Below are 19,831 nucleotides of genomic sequence, written 5' to 3'. Positions count from 1 at the left end.
AGTGTGGGAGAACTTCCCAGAGGGTAGCTGGACTCTGAGGGATGCTGAAAATCTATGAGAAACTGTGGGGGTTGGTGGTAATACTGCTTAGATCAACAGAGGAGGAAGGAAAGTATGATGGCTTGGCAGCCCAGCAACTAGGAGAGGGTATCCATTTTAACCATCCAGCAACTATGACCCACTCCACTGGGGAAGAGAGGTGGAAGGGCATGACCTGCAGCCAATGGGGACTGGAGCTCACCCCATGTGAATGAAGCAACCTTTCTGGCTTCACCCAGGTTGCTTCTGGGCTTTGGCATCAGTTAGACTGAGACCAAATCCCACAGTGCCAATTACAGACTGTGAGAAGATGGGAAAGTGGCCTAAATTCCTGAGTCTCTGGTTCCTTAATCTATTCCATGAGAATGGTATCACCATGTTCTTCATGTGGCTAATAAGAATTAGAAGTTCTTTGAAAAAAAGTTATAAGCTCTTATGTAACATTCTAGAGGAGAGGATAGTCAGATAGTGGGAAAGCAGACCCAGCATAGATTGGTGATTATGCTATTACTGACAGCACAAGTCTTGAGAATTTTTCCCTTAACATAACTAGCTGTGTGAGTCTGGACAAGATATTTACACAAGCCCCAGTCATAGAATACATTCATTGTATACCAAATGTGAGGCAAGCAGCTTCTTGCTATGTAAGGTGGGGAAACTATTAATACCTAATTTCTAGGGTTGCTGTAAACTTGAAGTTAGATGCTCATAAGCAACTTGAACGAGGATGAGATGGTTGGATGGCACTGCCGACTCAACGGACATGAGTCTGAGCAAACTCCCGGGGATGGTGAAAGACAGGCGTGCTGCAGTCCACGAGGTCTCAAAGAGTTGAACACGACTGAACCATGAAGCAACTTGATTCAGTGCCTGGTGAGGAGGAGCTTAACTGAAATGTTAGGATAACTCAGTCCATCTGACTGGGAAAACGGGATGTGGATAACAGGGAGCTAACCTAATTGCAAAGGGCACTGGAATGCCCTCACGGATGTTGTGTCTAAGTTGGGGCCAGCATGATTACAGCAGGTTCACTCAGTGTAAACACAGGCTGGCTGGCTTCTGGCAAGGTCAAGGTGTTTCCCTTTGCCTGGAAACCAGGAGGTGTGGCCGAGTCAGGGCATGAAGAACAGCAGATCAACTGAAAAGTGGTGGAGAGGAGCCCTGCTCCTGGATCTCTCTGGTTCCTCCAAATGCTGGGGGCCAGCTCCCCGAGGCTAAAGGAGACAAGTGAGTGGGGAGCTACCTGGAAGAGCATTTCAGGGCTGGGAGCTTCAAACGGCCTTGAGTCCTTCCTGCCTGCTGGGACCCTGGGCTTTGGGGCCAGCCCTAGGACAAGAGGTGACCTGGTAGCCAAACTTCTCAGTAAGAGTTCCCCTAAGCCAGGGGCACAATCGCAGGGGCTCCTGCTGTGAACCAGGGCCTGCGTTACTAGGCACCAGGGTTGGCGGTGGACGTGAGAACAAAGCGCATCCACCTCCCTTACTCCAGGTCTGGACCAGGCAGGACAAAGCCCCAGGAACCACACCGGCCGCCTGAACTTCAGACCATGTACGCATACTACTGCCGAGCGCCTGGGGAGGACGTCTGGCCTCTACTGCAGCACCTCATCTACACCTACCAGCCCGCCCCTCTGCTGCTGCCCCCTATTCAAGCCCATAACTTCTGCAGCCGGCCCCGGGACCTGTGCGCCGGCGAGTGGGCTGCTCCGCGGGAATACCACTGCTTCCACGCCACCGGCACGCCCCTGGAGGTCGCGCCGCCCTTTTGGGCCTTCCCGCCAGCCTACGCCGCGGCCCTGCGCCCGCCGTTCCCCGCGCCCGGCTACCTGGGGCCATCGCTGCAGGCGCCCGCGGCCACCGGGCGGGCGGCGGTCGAGAGCGGGGCGCAGTGGCCGGAAGGCGGCACCCTGCAGGCCGAGCTGCGGTGGGGCCGCCTAGAGCGCGCGCTTGGGCCGCGCCTCGAGCTGCCGGACTCGGTTCGCCGGGAGCTGCGCCGCGTGTACGGCACATACCCGCGCACCAATGTGCGCGTCACCTACCGCGGCGGCGAGTTCCTGCTGCAGGGCGCGCCGCGCCTGCGAGAGCCCGAGTACCGCGTCAAGAGGGGAGTCCTGCGGCCGCCGGCCAGCAGCGACAGCGGGGACGAGAGTCCCGCAGGGGAAGCGGTGGAGCGCGGCCGCCGGAACAAGAGGAAGGCTTGAGCTGAGGGCGCGCGAGGCCCGGCGGCAGGCGACGGTGAGCACGCGCGCCGCTCTCCTGCCGCCGCAGCTATGCGCTGGGGCTGGGTGCACCTGTTACCTGTATTTTTGCCTTTTTTTTTTTTTTTAAACCGCCTCCGGCTTGCTGGTCTTCCTTGATTTCAGGTTTTGGCAGGATGGCGGGGCGAGGGCGAAAAGGGATCATAGAGATCTCTGAGTGGGTATCCTGTTACTCCTTCCTTCTCCTTGGACTTGGAAAGCCTGAGCCTGTGGTGGAGGAAGGGCCTGGACCCTTTGTTTCCTCCCTGCCCAACCTCCTCCCCGTGAACCCTGCCCTGCAATGAGCCCCCACGTGCCCTTTTTCGTTTCTTCTCTCCAGCAAATCTCCCCTAACTCCCCAAGCTGCTGCTGCTGTTGCTGAGTCGCTTCAGTCATGTCCGACTGTGTGCGACCCCATTGACAGCCCACCAGGCTCCACCGTTCCTGGGATTCTCCAGGCAAGAACACTGGAGTGGGCTGCCATTTCCTCCTCCAGTGTATGAAAGTGAAAAGTGAAAGTGAAGTCGCTCAGTTGTGTCTGACTCTGTGCGACCCCATAAGACAGCAGCCTACCAGGCTCCTCCGTCCACGGGATTTTCCAGGCAAGAGTACTGGAGTGGGGTGCCATTGCCTTCTCCGAACTCCGCAAGCTGAGGGCCCACTTATAAAGAAAAAGCTTGTAAAGAAAAGTAAATGACTGAAGTCAGGTGTAGGCTTTAAGATTGTTTTTATGTTTGGGGGTGGAGGTGGGGTTTCTTCATCTGTGTAATGTGAGCCTTACTTCCCTTTTTGGGGTACAAGATGTCAGGGATTAGAGTGGGAAATGTGTGTTTCCTCACTTGCTGGGCTGCACTTTCCCTTAACCAGCTCCCTTCCAGTGTAAGACGACTCTCTCCTAGGTCCTGAGGCCCACCACCCATAGAGAGATTCTGAGGGCATCAGGTATTTTGTTGAGGTGTGGCTGGCAAGCATGGCTGAGGAAGGGATCCCTAAGACACAGATTTAGGGTTGGTTCTGACATGAGTTTGGGTAAACTCCATGAGTTGGTGATGGATAGGGAGGCCTGGCGTGCTGCAGTCCATAGGGTTGCAAAGAGTCGGACCGACTGAACTGAACTGACTGACATTTTCTAGACTCTCTGAGCCTAAGTTTCTTCATCTGTTAGAGAAGAATAAAGCTAACACAGCCTACCTGGAAATTTTACCAGGGTTGAAGTCTAAGATGAATGTCACATCTTGTGTCCCGATTCTTTTTAAACTTTTGTATTGTGGGATAGCCAATAAACAATGTTGTGATAGTTTCAGGTGAACATCGAAGGGACTCAGTCATACATATATTTGTATCTTGTCTCCTCCTCCTTGCTAACAGTCATTAATAGGTTGAATGTGCACTATTCTAGGAGTTTGCTGGAGGATTAAGCCACACATCCAATTTTAACTACAGGTCTAGCCATACCACCATATCTGACACCCAGGCTGTATAAATTTGGCTCCTCATGGAATTGCTTTCAGTGAACTTCCATTTGTAGTTGGCCAGCAGATACCTGGGTATACAGGTATGTTACTGAAACTGTAGATCACTTGATTGAACACTGCTATAATTATGAGCTTCATGCAGAAGTTCTGTTAAACCTCAGCACTTGGTAAAGATGTTTCTCCTGATGAGTGGTTTGCTTTTTTATCTTTGAAGCACCGAGGATCTCATAATTGATCATATTTTTCTCTTTGCCCTGGTTTCTAGGGAGCCACATTTGCTTAGCATCTTTTGTGTAAAACCTGGATCCTAAACTGTTACCCCTAATTTCATCTTATTTTCAATTCCTTATTTTTTTAAATTATGGAAACACAGGGAGCTGTTGTAGTGTGTTGGATCTGCTGTGTGACCTTGAGTGAACTATGTAATGTCCCCAAACCAGTTTCCTCATCACTAATGGGGATGATGGTATCAGGACCTATCTCATAAGATTATTGAGAAGATATCATGAAATCCTGCACACAAAACATTTACCACAGTAACTGTCATATACTAAGTGCTCAAAGGTTAGTATTTGTTTTTAAAAAGTAGTTTGCAATACAGAAATTTATAAAACAGAGAGTTAAAATCTGTTCTAATATTTTGTGAAGTCCCTTCAGTTGTGTCCAACTGTGTGCAACCCTATGGACTGTAGCCCCCCAGGCTCCTCTGTCCATGAGATTCTCCAGGCAAGGATACTGGAATGGGTTGCCGTATCCTCCTCCAGGGGATCTTCCCAACCCAGAGATTGAACCTGTGTCTCTTATGTCTCCTGCATTGGCAGGAGGGTTCTTTACCACTAGGGCCACCTGGAAAGCCCATCACCTGCAAATGATCACTGAGGTCCAATCTAGTATTTTTTACTATTTTTTTCTGTGCACCTCATATTAACTACATAAAAGGAATTGCAGTTTTGCTTGTTGCATTTTACATTAAGTACATCTTGGACATTGTTTTATGCCAATGCACATGGTGTTACCTCATTCTTTAACAGTCTGTAGCATTTGGATTCTTTCCAGTTTTTAGCTATTAAAAGTCCATCCAACAAATTTCTTGAATGCCTTTTATTTGCCAGGAACTATTGCAGGCCCTGAGGATATAGTCGTGAATGAGATAGCCATGGTAGTTTCTGTCCTTATGGAAAACATTTAAGCTGAGACCTAAAGAATATGAAAAAGCTAGCTGTGCAAAGAGAAGGGTGAGGGAAAGCCAGGCAGAAAGTATGGTGAATGCAAAAGTCCCAAGGAATGAAAGTCATCTTCATTGACTTGACAGGCAATTGAGAGCCCACATATGCTGGGCAGTATTCTAGGCACTGGGGCTCTAGGAGAAAAATAAACAACTCTCTGCCCTTGATAGAGCTTACTTTAGACATGTAATGTAGGGAAATGAAAACTGACAATAAGCAAAGGGGAATATACAATGCAATGTCATACAGCAATAAGTGATGGGGTGTTGTTTTCAGCAGGATACTTAGGGAAGGCTTCTCAGAAGAGGTGACTCTTCAGTGGAGACCTAATAAAGACCTTTACAAGCCATTTGAATAGCTGGGGGAGAAAATCAAGTACAAACACCCTTGGCTGGGGTGTCCTTGTCCTTTGAGTTGGGGGAATGTAATAGGTAATGGATGGCATCACCAACTCAGTAGACATGGGTTTGGGTGGACTCTGGGAGTTGGTGATGGACAGGGAGGCCTGGCGTGCTGTGGTTCATGGGGTCGCAAAGAGCCAGACACAACTGAGTGACTGAACTGTATAGTTAATGAAGTTAACTGTACAGATGAAGCTGGATCCTGTGGCATCTTGAAGCCATGTAGAAAATTTTGGACTTTTTTTTCTTAGATGAGGATTATGAGCACAGGGAAATGTGATGAGATTTTTTAAAAAATTATTCTGGATGATATGTGGAAAAGAGACTATAGAGGGGCCATTGTAGAAATAGGGAGAACAGTTAGGAGGCATTTGAGAAATAAGCTGAGAGAGTGATGAGAAAATAAATGCCCTTGAATATGCATCTTTGTTCAGATACAAGTGTTAAATTGTGGAATCTGAAACCTTAGAATTAGAGATTGAATCACTGAATAATGACACCCTAGTAGCAACAAGGACAGCCAGTGCTCAGATCTTTGATTCTAAATTCCATTCTCCAAAAAAAGGAACCACTCCCCTTGGGAAAATGGCTGATTTCAAGGCTGTGGCAGGAAAGGTACAAGATGAGCCTGGACAACTTGTGCCAGAAATTAAAGGACTCCTCGAAAATATCAAAAGAACAAAGGAGCCAACTTGAATGGACTTCCACTGACCAAATCAAGGACACTTTAAGCATCAAAACAAATAATCACAGTAACAGATTATAACCTACTGAATAAAATAAGGATCCCTAAGTCCATGCTAATATTAACTAAATAAATACATGTGACTGGAAAGCTCTCCTTACAGAAGGAAAAATGAAATGAGAAAATTACCATTCCCAATCATCACAGTAATGATTGATTCAAGTGAGAGTCATTCCTGGATACTAAAACTCATGGGTGAAAGTTTGATGAAAAACCTGATATTTATATAGTTTCAGATATGTTCCAATAAGATATTTATTAATTACAAATTTTAAAATAGCAACCTGAAAAAAATAGTAACCTAATAGTATAATAGGGAAAAGTGGTGGGTAACACTTTAATAACCCCATTGCTGTAGTCTCTCTTAAACAAAATCTTTCTTACCATTTTTTTTTCCTTACCATCTTTTTTTTTCTTACCATCTTTAATGAGTGTCTTTAAATTTTTTTCTTTAATGGAGACAAATTGACATCATGTGCTTTGGATATGTTAAACTGAAAAAATACAACATCAAAAATTCAGTGGTAAGGCATAATCATGAGGAAACATAAACCTAAATTGAGAGAAAATTGTTAAAAAATGTCAGTATCATAACAGACAAAGGTTTCAAGTCAAAGGAGATGAAAGAGACATGAAAACTAAATGCAATGCATGATCCTCTTTTGGATCCTGGACCAGAATGAACATTGTTATGAAGGACAATGTTGGGACAAGTAGCAAAATTTGAATGAGGACTACAGATTAAAGAAAGCAATATGGCAAAAAAAAAGTTAACAGTTGGTAACTCTGGTATAAGGCTAAGTCAAAGTTCTTTGTACTATTCTGGCAACTTTTCTGTAAGTCTGAAATAATTTCTAACTAAAAATAGTGATAATAAGGATATTGAATCTCTGGATCAAAAAGGATACACATTTAAAATGTAATTTGTCACGGATTTTATATTTTAATCTTAGAGAATTTTCTACATGCTGGTAAGCCTCCTCAAATCCTTTTTCTTTTTTTTGAAACAAAGCAGGTTAAGTAAATCATGAATCTCTCACCATATAAGATGTGTTCTGAATCCCCTTCCTCTCTATCCTCTCAGGCCCAGACTCTTAAAGTCTCTCAACTCTCCTCATCTCTGAGAATTCACATTACTCACACACATTCTTCCCCCAAGGCCTCCACTTATGCCCTGGAAATGTCTAGCAGCTGCACATAATTTACCCCTATCCCCTAGCCCCAGTGAGGGAGGAGGTCCCCAATTATAGACTTTTTGAAGGAAGTGCTGCCACTCAGCTCAGTCCAGCCTGCCATTGCTTCCAAACCCCAGTGCTCCAGCCCTGTGGCTGTAAGGAAGCCCTGCAGGGAGTCCTAGATGCTTCTTTCTTTGATCTTTTCTTTGAACTTAACCCTTAGAAGCTTAGAACTCATAAAGCATCAGAGCTCCCAGAGACTTTACTGTTTATCTGGCTCAACCTCCTCAAGTTACCTTCTGCTGAGAAACCAAGGCCAGAGAGGAGTGACTCACCCAAGGTCACACAGTAGGTGGGAATCCATCTACTGTCCCTATCCCAATGGGGCTCTATCCACCAAACTCTCATCCTGATGGCCTTCTCCTCCTGGCTTCCCCCAGCCTTACCCAACCCTGGCATATGGTTTAGAGCCCTTTGCCAATAAACCATGACTGACCAATTTAAAACCCTCCCAACTGGGTAACTCAAATTCTACTGAAAGGAGGGTAATAATCACAACGACCTTATACACTTAACTGAGCACTTACTATGTGCAGGCACTGTGCTAAGCCCTGTACAGAAACTATCATTTAATTTTTACAAAACCTTGAGGTGGATATAATTATTATCCCCATTTACAGATAAGGAAACTGAGGCCTATAGAAATTAACAACTTACCCAACGGTATTCACAGAGTACACCTGGGAAATCTGACTGTAGCCTTAACATATAGGCCTCTTCATACATGAGACATGCTCAGCAAAATACAAGGAACATTTATTGAACAGCCACTCTGTGAAGAATACTAGACTAGTCATCACGGGGCTCATGAATCAAGCCCCACTGGAAGCAGAGTGTGGAGGATTTGTAGGACATCATATGCATCATTGAGGCGTTGGAGAAGCTTCTTGTAAGAGGCATCTGAGAAAGACTTTGAAGGATGTGTAGGAATCTGACAGCGATGGAAAGGAGGTGTCCGGAGAAGAACTGAGGAGGGGTCAGCACAAGTAAAAGCGTGGCAGCAGGAGCAGGAAGGAGCAGGGTTTCACTGGAGGGCAGGTTATAACCAGGAAGCAGTGGAAGATCAGGCTAGAAAGCTAAATGGAGGCCATACTTTGAAAGACTTTAACGGCAAAGTGAGGAGTTTTGGGGCGGGGGGGAAGAGTGGCTTGAATTGAAGTTATTAAAAGATCGAGCCAGTGGCAGCACCTGGCTGATGCCCCATGACCTCAGTATTGATGGTGTAGCACAGCCGGGCACCAGAACTGAGTCCCTAGGGCATTTGCTAGCGCTCACAGCCTATGGAATTCAGTTCTCAGAGCCAGGTGGCCAAAGTTCTCTTAACCATGATGCTGCCCTCCTGTGCTCTCTTCTGTGAATCTTTCCTCATCCCCAGGATGGGTCAAGTGAGAAACCTGAGATCTCAAGATTCCTCCTATTCCAGGAAGGGTCTGAGCTTGGAGCAGAAAACAGGGGTCCATTGCTAGAAGAGGCAAAGGTTCTTTCAATTCCAACAGGATACTGATGTTAGATATGAGGGGTGGGGGCTCAGGGTCATGGTAGAGATTTCATGCAGAATGAGTCCCGTCATCCCCTGCCCAAATGTGCTCCAATGGGCCTAGGTGTGGAACTGGATAGACAAGGGACTGGGGGAAGAGCTAGAGCATGTACACTGAGAGGGTATTTCTCTGAGCCAAACAAGACCCACAAAATGTGGATCCCGAAGATAGAGGCCCAGGAGTCCAAGCTCCCTGAAACCACCACCCCCGCCCCTCCACACACACACAAACACACCTGAAATGAAGATCTGAAGTACCTGGTATAGATAAGGGAATGGAAGAGAAAGACTTCCCTGAAACACAGGACTTTCTAGAGAGTTAAACTGAGGACTGGGGTGCTATTTCCACTCAGGGCAGAGCTGCAGCCTGTCTCTGGAGATGGAAAGGCAAGCCGGCAGGCTCCAGAGCCACCCTCCACCCCCACCCCCAACTTGAGTTGAGAGAAACAGGTCCGCACTTACCCTTGAAGCCTCTCCTCTCTCTCCTGGAGCTGGATCTACAGTGATGCTCCCAGAGACTGCTCCTTAAATAGGCCCCGCCCCAGCCAACTCCCGCCCCCGCCCCATCCTGGCTCTTCTGAGAAAGGAGGAAGGTGTGGGAGGGCCGGGCACCCTGCCCAGAGAGCCCTTTTTGACCTCAAGCAAGAATGGGGACCCCCCCCTTCTGCACCCCCCCCCATCTTTCAAAGCATCCCCTTCCTCACCTCAGTCTCTGAGTCCCTCCCACCCCTTGAAACCAGCCCCCTGGGTTCTTCCTCTGTCCTTAATGTCTGGGAAATCTGTCCTTCCTGCCTAATTCAAGCCCAGTTCCTCACTCTGAGGTTGAATGTTGGGGAGCTGATGTGCTAGTGGAGGCTTCAGCACAAGCTTCTAGTTTTCCCCATCAGCTTAGGAGACCCAGCATCAGCTACAGAATTCATTCACGGAATGGGGAGGGAGGAGGTAATCAGTCTACCTCCTTCTACCTCATGTGGCTTCAAGCTGCATCCAAAGCGTAAGTGGAGTTTATTCCCATTCCATGGAGAGATACTGAGACCTGAGAGGACAGAAAAATCAGGGGCTTAAGGCCCAGACAATGTGGAATGTTGCATGGGACTCGTGTTCCCTGGAGCTCCTGATTACGGTTTGTGTGTGTCCCTGTCTGTGGTGGGCCCTCTCCCCAGCCCACCCTCTGTCGTCTGATTCCAGAACCCAACACTTACTGCAGAGTTGAGACCCTCCAGAACCTGAGCTGGGAATTGAGGGGCTCCTCCTAAATGGTCCTTCCCCAAAACCTCAGGAAGTTCTTTCCCATGATAAGTAGCTACATCCACTGCCATTCAAGAAACAGGCCGTGGGGGAGGGGGGAAAGGTACAGTCTCAGGGATGGTCGCCAGGGTCTTGGGCTTGGAACTAGGGACAGCTCTACTGAGGAAACCTGGAAATTCCTGTAATGGGGGTGGTAGGGACAGAAGAGGCATCATTATTGTGCAATGGAGAGGAGAGGGAGGACAGATGGGGGACTGGGGGAGGGGAGCAATAGCTTAGTCTTTAGAGGCCTGGCAGCTACCCATCACCTCCTTCCCAGGGGCCTGCTTTGCCAGAGTTCAAAGTGGCTGTCACCCCACCCTTCATTAACCCCAGCAGCACCGGGCTGGCAGCAGCAGGGCTTTTATGGGAGACGCGACGCCAAAGGTGCTCCCTCCTTCTTTCCTCCCCTTTCCTGCCCCCTTTCCCCACCAGCCCACATCTTGCTCTCTTTGAGGCCAGAGAATCCCAGTGGGGAGGTGGGAAGTTGAAGTGAGGGACAGGACTGGAATAGGGAGTGGTGATCCCGTTTTTCTTCATATTCTGGCATTGCCTCTGTCCTTAAGGAAGAGAGAATGGGACTTTCTACCTTGGACCATGAGCTCCTCAGCGTAGGGACAATCTCTGGGCGCCCAGCACCCTACAGGGGGACTAGACCTGAGAAGAGGCTCAGCCTCATGACTGGGAATGGGACAGCTCAGCCTTGAATGGCACTCTTTCCATCATGACCCACTGAAGGACTTCTGGGAAGGGAAGGCTCTGGGCTTCCCCCCTGGATAGTACCGGGAAGCTGAGGTAGCAGGAACAGAAAGAGGAAGCTGAGGCTTTATTGGGTACCGGGGTTCAGCCATCCTGTCCTAAATGAGGAGCCCTGCCAACATGGACATTAAGGTACTGGCCTGCAGGGATCCTGGATCTGAGCTCAAGTGGGTCCTCAGAACACCGGCTGTCCCTCCCCCCATCCAAACCAGGTTCCAGGCCCCAAACTTATGCCCTGTAGCCACCCTCATCTTGGGGAGCCATCGCTGTTAAGAGACTGCATAGGGGCAGATAGTCTTCTCTGGTGGCTTTGTGGTAAATGAATCCGCCTACCAATACAGGAGACGCAGGTTCAATCCTTGGGTTGGGAAAACCCCCTGGAGGAGGAAATGACAACCCACTCCACTATCTTTGCCTGGAAAAGTCCATGGACAGAGGAGCCTGGGGGCTACAGCCCATGGGGTCACAAAGAGCCCAACACACACGCGCACACACGCATGGCGGGTAAGTCAGTACCTAAGAGTTGATGGGTGACAGGGCTTGAATCTGGACTGGACACATAGGAGGAGAGACAGTGGGATTTGGGGAACACCAGGTCTAGGAGTAGGGGTCACCAGAATCAACCAGTGAGCCACGGGTCTGTGGGAAGAAGGGAAAAACAAGGAGAAGTCGAGGGGAAGATACAGGATTTGAGGGAGATTTGGGGGTCTAGGAAATAAGGTGGATGGGAATACACTGGGTGGGGCCAAATGTCCTGGGTCTGGGCAGACAAGGAGCTAGGAGGGGATACAGTCAGTCGCTGAGACTCCACCCATGGAGTCATCTTCATGCCTAACGCCTCCCTACTCTCAAAAAAATTATATAGAGCCCATTATACAGAGCGAAGTAAGCCAAAAAGATAAAGACCATTACAGTATACTAACACATATATATGGAATTTAGAAAGATGGTAACGATAACCCTATATGCAAAACAGAAAAAGAGACTCAGATGTATAGAACAGACTTGTGGACTCTGTGGGAGAAGGCGAGGGTAGGATGTTTCAAGAGAACAGCACCGAAACATGTATATTATCTAGGGTGAAACAGATCACCAGCCCAGGTTGGATGCATCAGACAAGTGCTCGGGCCTGGTGCACTGGGAAGACCCAGAGGGATCGGGTGGAGAGGGAGGTGGGAGGGGGGACCGGGATGGGGAATACATGTAAATCCATGGCTAATTCATTTCAATGTATGACAAAAACCACTGCAATGTTGTAAAGTAATTAGCCTCCAACTAATAAAAATAAATGGGGGGAAAAAAATGGCCGCCGCGGGAGCCCGTCCCAAACCCTGAGACAAATGAGAATGGAAACAGAAACCCCGCCCACTTACGGGCAATTGCCCTTCTTAAAAATGGCCACCACAGCGCTTCTGGAAGTGAACCGCTCTGGGCCCCGCCTTTGATCTCGTTGGTGGGGCTGGGGGAATGCGAGCTGCACCGCGCGGGACAAGTCGCCGGCGGCGCCCGACGGAGCAGGTGATTCCCCCTCCAGGCCCCGACTCAGGGCTGGAAGAGTCGCGGAGAGCATTGACCCAGGGTACCCCTCCTGTGTGTCTCCCCACGGTACCCCCGGGGCCCGCCGGACCCCCATCTGTGATTCTCACCATGGCCTGTATCAAGGCACTTTTTGGCTTGCTCAGGCCTCCCTCATCATGTGTTCCCCAGGGCCGCAAGCGCATCCATCTGCCCTCAGGCCCACTATTCTGGACGCTTAAGGGTATCCCGCTAGCTCGTTTAGGGAGCTGCTACTTCAGGGGTCGGCCATCATCGTGGCCCCACTTCCTGTACTCCCATCACCCCTCATTTATACTCCCGCCTGATTTTGGATGCCGGAATCCCGTATACTCCTCGGTCCCCTTGGTGCTTCTAAGAGCTGCCTTGGGGGTCAGGGGACAATGATGTCCTGTGGAACCTGCGTTATGTACCAGGGCCCCAGGAGCCGGGCTTCATAGGGTCTGGGAGAAGCAGTGAAGACCTCTTTTTTCTAGACTCTTGAGTGCCCAGGGCTTCTTCCACTCTGCTTCCCAGGACTCCTCCCACGTGGCCTACTGGTCTCCCTCCACCTGGGGCACATCCTCACCCGAAGGGAACAACATAGTACTTCTTTCCCCAGTTTCACTTAAATTTGTTTGGGGAGGGGAGGAGGCATTATTGAGCATCTGGGGAGTCCAGAGCTGTGCGGTCCCAGAGATATTCCCAGGCCACCTGGCCAGTGAGAATGGGGCAGTCAGGTTTGGCTCCGGAGAGGAAGTGAGTCCTGCAAAGTGAGGGGCAAAGGGGCAAAGACATTCTGAGTGGGGAGAATGGTGTGAGCAAAGATTCCGAGGTAGGCAAGAGGGCCAGCCAAGGAGGAGAGGAGGATCAGAACACAGGTTGAGGACAGACCCTTTGCATCATGAAAGGTTGTGTAGTATGGTGGTTAACAGTGAAGGTTTTGGAGCCAGACTGCCTGAGTATAAAACTGCTATTAACTTCGTGACCCTGGGCAAGTTACTTAACCTCACAATGCATCCATTTCCTTTTGGGTAAATGGGATTATATGATATATTAGTATGTTATGGTAATTGTGAGGATTAGGTAAGTTAATACATGTAAAGAGCACAGAACAATCCCTGGCAGATCTTAAGCAGTCATCCATGAGTACTAAGTCGCTTCAGTTATGTCTGACTCTGTGCAACTCTGTAAGACCCTATGGACTGCAGCCCACCAGATTTCTCTGTTCAGGGGATTCTCCAGGCAAGAATACTGAAGTGGGTGCCATGCCCTCCTCCAGGGGATCTTCCAGACCCAGGGATCGAACCCACCTCTGTGTCTAGTGCCACGAGGGCCACTAGTGCCACCTGGGAAGCCCTGTAAGCAGTCAGTAAATGCTAAATATTATTACCTTCATCAGAGATATTCAAACAAGACTCACGACAGGATGACAGTCACATTTCATGGGTGCAACTAACAAGTGAACCCTGGTTTAGAGCTCCCAGGATGTAATGGGGTTCTGTGGCCTATATTCAGAATTTGAAAAGTCTTGGGGAAATCGTGTTCTGGCCCTGGAGAAGGTTGGCTGTTTGGGCTGCAGCTTCCCCAACTCAGGGACTATAAGGAGAAATATTAGGAGAAGGTTCTGGGTAGGAAAGGAATGCCAACGAAGCCTAAGGGGTGGAGAAGGGTGAAAGAAAGAAGTGGCAAGCTTGGAAGGCTGGGGAAAGTTTGGGCAGCCCAAGAACAGGAGGAAGGGGGACATTCTATTAGGAAACAAGCCAGAGCAAAAGCTCAGGGCAGGAAGACTTTTATTTGAGCACAGTGAGGTGTTTCTCATGAATAACTTCTTGGACCTTGGTTAGAAGCTAGGCATCAGCCACATCCCTGAGAGCTTCTTCCCTAGAAGCTTTCATGCAGCATCTATGGACCTTGGTCCTCGCAGAGGTTGGCAGACAACTGCTAGCAGCCGGGAGTGGTATAACCTGGGGTGGATGTTGGTCTCCACAGGGGGCTGACTTCTTGGGGGAGCAGCATGATGGGATCTGGTATGCCTGGTCTGAGCAGTTACACGCCTCACCAGGGCCCATACTAGGGTTTGGAGCAAGAGGTTGGCCTCCCCTGGTAAGATAGGGCTTCTCAGTTCTGCTGTCCCAAGTGACCCTGTACTGTCACAGCAACTGTGTTACCAGTCAGGGGACCAGGGAGCTGCGATTGTAGATGGCAGCCCTGTCTCATCCCAATTGGAGGTCTTGACATCCCCCCATTCCCAAAGTAGCCCCTGGAATATACACTCAATTAGAAAGTCCTGGATTTATCTCTTGACTACCACAGTCAAGCCAGGTGACTCTGGGAAAGTCATTAAACCCACTGAGCTTCAATCTCTTCATTCGTGAAGTGGGAAGTAACTTTATTGAGTGTACATTGATCAATAAACCAGGTGTGTAGTCCCTGTGCTCATGAAGCAAGTGGAAGAATCACTAAACATTGCCCCAGTAATTTTTTTAATTATAGCTATAAAAGGTGTTGTTAAGTAAGGAAAAATGTAGTCTGCAGTAAGGGTGTAAGATAGAGGAGACCAAACCAGTTCTAGAGGGTCAGGGACAGCATCCCTTGAAGGAAAGTGTAAAATGAAACCTGAAAGGTGAGAGGAGTTAGCAAGTGAAGGGGTGGAGGCGGCAGGTTACCCAGGCAGAGGAAACAGTTCATGCAGAGACCCTTGCCATGAAAAAGCTGGAGTGCTGACAAGCTGAAAGCAAGCCAGGGTGGAGGGGAGTGATCTGGGTTGTGAGGGGGGTAGTGGTACATGACGAGGCTGGAGAGACAGAGGCACAGAATAAGGCCCTGAATTGAGGGCCACAAAAAGAATCTGGACTAATCTGGAAATAGGAAATCATGGCTAGATGTTATGCAGGAAGAACATGATTTTTTGGTAAAGATTGTACAGCCATGATCTTTGTGGAGAATAAGTTGTTAGCAGAACAATGGTGGAGAGGAGAAGGATTGGGATACTTGCAGTTAAGGCAAGAGATGGAGCCGAGTGGGAGGAGAGATGGAGAAAAGTAGATGTGTTGAGAGATAATGGTCAGGGCTTGGTGACTGATTGGATGTGGGAAGGCAGAGGGTAGGATGGTATCAGGGATCCTGACAGTATCTGGTCTCAGACTAGTGGCAGGAACAGCTGGGTACATGGACATGTGTATGCTGGGGACAGCCTTGGAGGAGTAGATGACTTGGGAGAATGTCAGTTTGGAACACATTAAGTCATCCCCATGGAGGTGTCAGAGACATAGATGTACAAGTGTGTAGCTCAGAGGAGGAGGCTGGACTAGAGGATTAGACATTTGGGAATTGGTGACATGGAGTTGGAACAAGAAGATGTGGGCCCAGATGAGATCTTCCAGAGACAGAGGGTGCAGACTGGAGAGAGAAAAGCAGCTTTGAGCCTGAGCTTTGCTGCCAGTTAGAGGGAAAAAGAGGAGAGGGGGGCAGAGATGGCCGGGGAAGAAATGGCCAGGGAGATGGAAGAGAAACAGGAGGACGTGATGCCTCCTAGGCCAATACTGATGCTGCTTGAAAGGGCAAATATTAGGTGACAGTATAAGAAATGGCCTTTCTCTTTCTTTCTCTCTTTCTTGATAAAAAATGGATAATATTGGCAAATTCATATGGTACAACCTAATTAGACCAATTAGGGCTTCCCAGTAGCTCAGTGGTAAAGAATCTGCCTGTAACACAGGAGATGTGGGTTCAGTTCCTGAGTTGGAAGATCCCCTGGAGAAGGAGATGGCAACCCACTCCAGTATTCTTGCCTGGGAAATCCCATGGACAGAGGATCCTGGAGGGCTACATACAGTCCATGGGGTTGCATAACAGTTGAACACAGCTTAGCAACTAAACAACAAAAACAATTAGACCAAAACCTGAAAACAGTAACTCCTGACCTTAGCCTGAGAAGATTTGGTAGAGATGTTGGAGCAGAAGCCAGACTGAAGTTGGGGGAAAGTGGCTAGAATGGAGAATAATAAGGCAGTAGCCTTGACCAGGACCTGGTGACTGATTGATTGCAGCAGGTGGTGTTGAGAGAGGGTGAGACTCAGGATAACTTCCAAGTTCAGGTTTGGCAGCTGAGCAAGTTGTGTCAGCTAGTGAAACCAGGAGGAGGTGCCTGTTTGGAGTGGGTGTACACAGGCGGAAAGGATATGATGAATTGGGGATAGGTGCTCCTGAGTCTTCTAACTGGGATAATAGGCTGACATTTGGACCTGTGGATTTGGAGCAGTTTGTTGCCACCTGTGTGTTCTTGACTACCAAATACAGACTTTATGGAGTCAAAAGCATGTAAGTAGGATTGAAACAAGTCAATAAGTATTTATCAAGCACCTACTAAGTGCAGGCATTTTTCTAAGTGCTAGGGCTATACCTAAGGATAAGACAAAGTCCATCCCAACTCCCTCTTCTTGAAGCTTACATTCTATGGGGGAGGAGAGACAATAAGCAAATAAACATAAAAATAACATTAAGCTGTAGTATATGCCATGTAGAAAATAAAGCAGAGAAAAAGATTGGGGAGTATGAGGAATGCTTATTTTTGGTAGGTTAGTCAGGGACAGTCTCTTTGGAGGCAGCATTTGAGCAGAGCCCCGGCAGAGGTGGGGGGGTGAGCCATGTGGATATCTGGAACAGATAGGCAGGAAGAAGCTGGGTAAGTTTGAAGGACCCCAAGGATGCTGGTGGAGTGAGCGAGGAGGGGCTGGTGAGGTTGGAAGGTAGGCAAAGGCCAGATCTTCTAGGATATCGTAGGCCTTGGGAACGAGAATGGACAGCCTCTGTAGATAGCCCCAAGCTGCTGGGAGGGCAGGGACCAGGCAGGGAGATAGAATTCATGAAAGACTTCCCCTTCTCTCTGGGCCCCAGAGCCAGAAAAGCCCCTTTGTGTGGAGGGTGGGTGGCCCATTCTGGGTAGGGGAATGGCTGTGCTCAGTCCTGAGGCCTGTTCCTTGGGGGGCTGGACAATGGGCCCCTTGTGGCTGGACTTGGGGGCCCAGTGGCCCTCTCAGTGATGGGATTCCTCAGCCAGGAGGCATGTGACCTCAAGACCTTGGCGTCTTTCCAGAAGATCTGGGCCTACTTCTGGGGTGTGGGGTGGGGAGATGGGGAGAGGTCATGGGGAGGGAGGAGGGAAACCTCCACTCTGGAAACTTTCTCCTGAGACAGTGTCCTGTCCTGACTCAGGCTGGAGGAGGTGGAGAGATAGGGAGGCGGGGGGCTGTTTCTCTGCTTGAAGGAACGGGGGAGGACCAGAGTTGGAAGCTACGGGCAACTTCAACAAATGGTTTCCACAGCAGGGCAGGAGGGAGGAGCTGGCTGCCCCTGGACCTGGTGGGCAGGGGCAGGCAGAAGAGGGCCTGACAAGCCTCCATCTTGTATCCCTTCAGCAGAGGAGAGAGCATGGAGCTGGAGAGGATTGTCAGTGCAGCCCTCCTTGCCTTTGTCCAGACGCACCTCCCAGAGGCTGACCTCAGGTAGAAGCTACTCTCCTAGAAGGGTCATGCTTGGGCCAGTGCTGGAGCAGCTGGACAGGACTCTGGACCCTGGCCAGTGGAGAGACTGGGGTGGGGAGCACTCAGCCCTGTTCCTGAGATGCGGAAGGGCTGAGTGTGATCTGCTGGAGTGGCCTTGCCTCTCATCCTGTTCCCGTCACCCTTGTTGAACAGAGGGGAGGCCATATCTCTGAGGAAGGGGGAGGGTGGAATACTCTCCAGGCTTATGGCTTGAGGTCTGCCTCATGGTCCCCAGGAAGCCAGGGGCTGGAGTCCCAGGCTAACAGGGCTTGCTTGTCCCCTTCCTGCAGTGGCTTGGATGACGTCATCTTTTCCTATGTGCTCGGGGTTCTTGGGGACTTGGGCCCCTCAGGCCCATCAGAGGAGAATTTTGACATGGAAGCCTTCACTGAGATGATGGAGGCCTATGTACCCGGCTTCGCCCACATCCCCAGGTAGGGCCTGTTTGGGGCCAAGAGGACGAGAGGGGCTGGCTGATGGTGGAGGGTGGGTTGAGTTGTCCTTTAACCACCCTCCTGGTCTTTTCAGGGGTACAATAGCGGACATGATCCAGAAGCTCTCAGGGCAGTTGAGTGGTGCCAGGAACAAAGGTGAGCCTGGGAATCAGGCCCCTGGGTGACTCAAACTGCCTCCTCCAAAGCCCTGACAAACCTGTTGCTCTTTCTGCCCCTTTAAGAGAATGTGCAGCCACAGAGCTCCGAGGTCCAAGGTCAGGTATCTATCTCCCCAGAGCCCCTGCAGCGGCCTGAAAAGCTCAAAGAAGAGACGATGTCTTCTGCTGGGGACACCCAAGATGAGGTACTGGTAGAGGAGGGTACCAGTGAAGGAGCTCAGGGGGCTGGAAAGGAGGAAATAGTGCCTCTTGTCAACATTTATGCCCACAGGCAGCTGGCCCTGAGGAAGAGCTGCTGCCAGGAGTGGACGTACTCCTGGAGGTTTTCCCCACCTGTTCAGTGGAGCAGGCCCAGTGGGTATTGACCAAAGCTCGAGGGGACTTGGAAGAAGCTGTGCAGATGCTGGTAGAGGGGAAGGAGGGGCCTCCAGCCTGGGATGGCCCCAACCAGGTATCCTCTGCTAGGACCCCCCTCAACCCCATGTAACCTCAGCCATGCTCCAGCTTAGTGTTAAGCCCCTGCCCCTAGCCTAGCCCCATTTGCTTCCCCTGCTGGTACCCTAGGACCTACACCTGGCTTCTCTCCGCAGGACTTGCCCAGGCGTCTCAGAGGCCCCCAAAAGGATGAGCTGAAGTCCTTCATCCTGCAGAAGTGAGTCTGGGCTGGGCAAGGCTGGGACCTTTGAGGGTCTTCCCAGGGTGGCAGGAGCTTCACCCAGCCAGTTTTTGGCAGGTACATGATGGTGGATAGCGCAGAGGATCAGAAGATTCACCGTCCTATGGCTCCTAAGGAGGTGAGATGGTCGGGGTCGTGGAGTGGGTGCATCTGTCTCCAGGCTTCCGCTGCTCACTGCCTGATTGCCCGACAGGCTCCCAAGAAGCTGATCCGATACATCGACAACCAGATAGTGAGCACCAAAGGGGAGCGATTCAAAGACGTGCGGAACCCTGAGGCCGAGGAGATGAAGGCCACATACATCAACCTCAAGCCAGCCAGAAAGTACCGCTTCCACTGAGGCACTTGGCAGACTCTGCCCAAGCAGTCTAGGCTTAGATCCCAGAGGGATGCAGGAGCCCTACACACCACACAGGGCCCGCCCTAACTCCTGTCCCCCTTCCTTTCCAACTTCCTTGCTCCACAGTGTTAACCTCCTCTTGGAGCTGCCACAGGCACAGTAAAGGTAGCCCCAGGAAGGTGT

At 49.9% G+C, this 19,831-nt stretch overlaps 3 protein-coding genes across 7 annotated transcripts in view; 2 read left to right on the top strand and 1 right to left on the bottom strand.

Moving 5' to 3' along the window:
* The window catches only part of MFSD13A (major facilitator superfamily domain containing 13A), a 31,958-nt gene extending 22,554 nt beyond the window's left edge, over positions 1–9,404 (bottom strand). The window contains exon 1 of one of the 3 annotated variants that reach the window (XM_070470088.1): positions 9,357–9,404. The gene's annotated coding sequence lies outside the window, so the exon portion shown is untranslated. Of the gene's footprint in view, positions 1–2,077; positions 2,166–9,356 lie in introns of those variants that run through there. The other 2 variants (XM_070470087.1, XM_070470089.1) reach the window with 2 other exon arrangements.
* C7H10orf95 (chromosome 7 C10orf95 homolog) lies at positions 1,397–2,239 on the top strand. Its single transcript, XM_020897788.2, has one exon. The coding sequence runs from the start codon at positions 1,586–1,588 to the stop codon at positions 2,237–2,239; it is 654 nt and encodes a 217-aa protein (XP_020753447.2). The 5' UTR covers positions 1,397–1,585.
* Positions 9,405–12,348: 2,944 nt separating the features above from the next.
* On the top strand, positions 12,349–19,826 carry CUEDC2 (CUE domain containing 2). 3 transcript variants are annotated; one of them, XM_020897875.2, is made up of 9 exons: positions 12,349–12,458; positions 17,894–17,980; positions 18,310–18,453; positions 18,548–18,609; positions 18,750–18,817; positions 18,904–19,083; positions 19,223–19,284; positions 19,366–19,426; positions 19,502–19,826. In XM_020897875.2, exons 2-9 carry the CDS (start codon positions 17,907–17,909, stop codon positions 19,646–19,648), a joined length of 798 nt encoding a protein of 265 aa, XP_020753534.1. In that variant the 5' UTR covers positions 12,349–12,458; positions 17,894–17,906; the 3' UTR covers positions 19,649–19,826. The 3 variants fall into 3 exon arrangements, with proteins under 3 accessions (XP_020753534.1, XP_020753532.1, XP_020753531.1); XM_020897873.2 differs by having other exon boundaries at positions 12,350–12,458; positions 17,897–17,980; positions 18,696–18,817; XM_020897872.2 differs by having other exon boundaries at positions 12,350–12,458; positions 18,696–18,817.
* Positions 19,827–19,831: the final 5 nt, after the last annotated feature.

Source organism: Odocoileus virginianus, chromosome 7, assembly GCF_023699985.2.
Source record: "Odocoileus virginianus isolate 20LAN1187 ecotype Illinois chromosome 7, Ovbor_1.2, whole genome shotgun sequence".
In the NCBI taxonomy this organism is placed as follows: domain Eukaryota; kingdom Metazoa; phylum Chordata; class Mammalia; order Artiodactyla; family Cervidae; genus Odocoileus; species Odocoileus virginianus.
The sequence above is the reverse complement of the archived record's forward strand: the minus strand, read 5'-3'. Positions and strand labels throughout refer to the sequence as shown.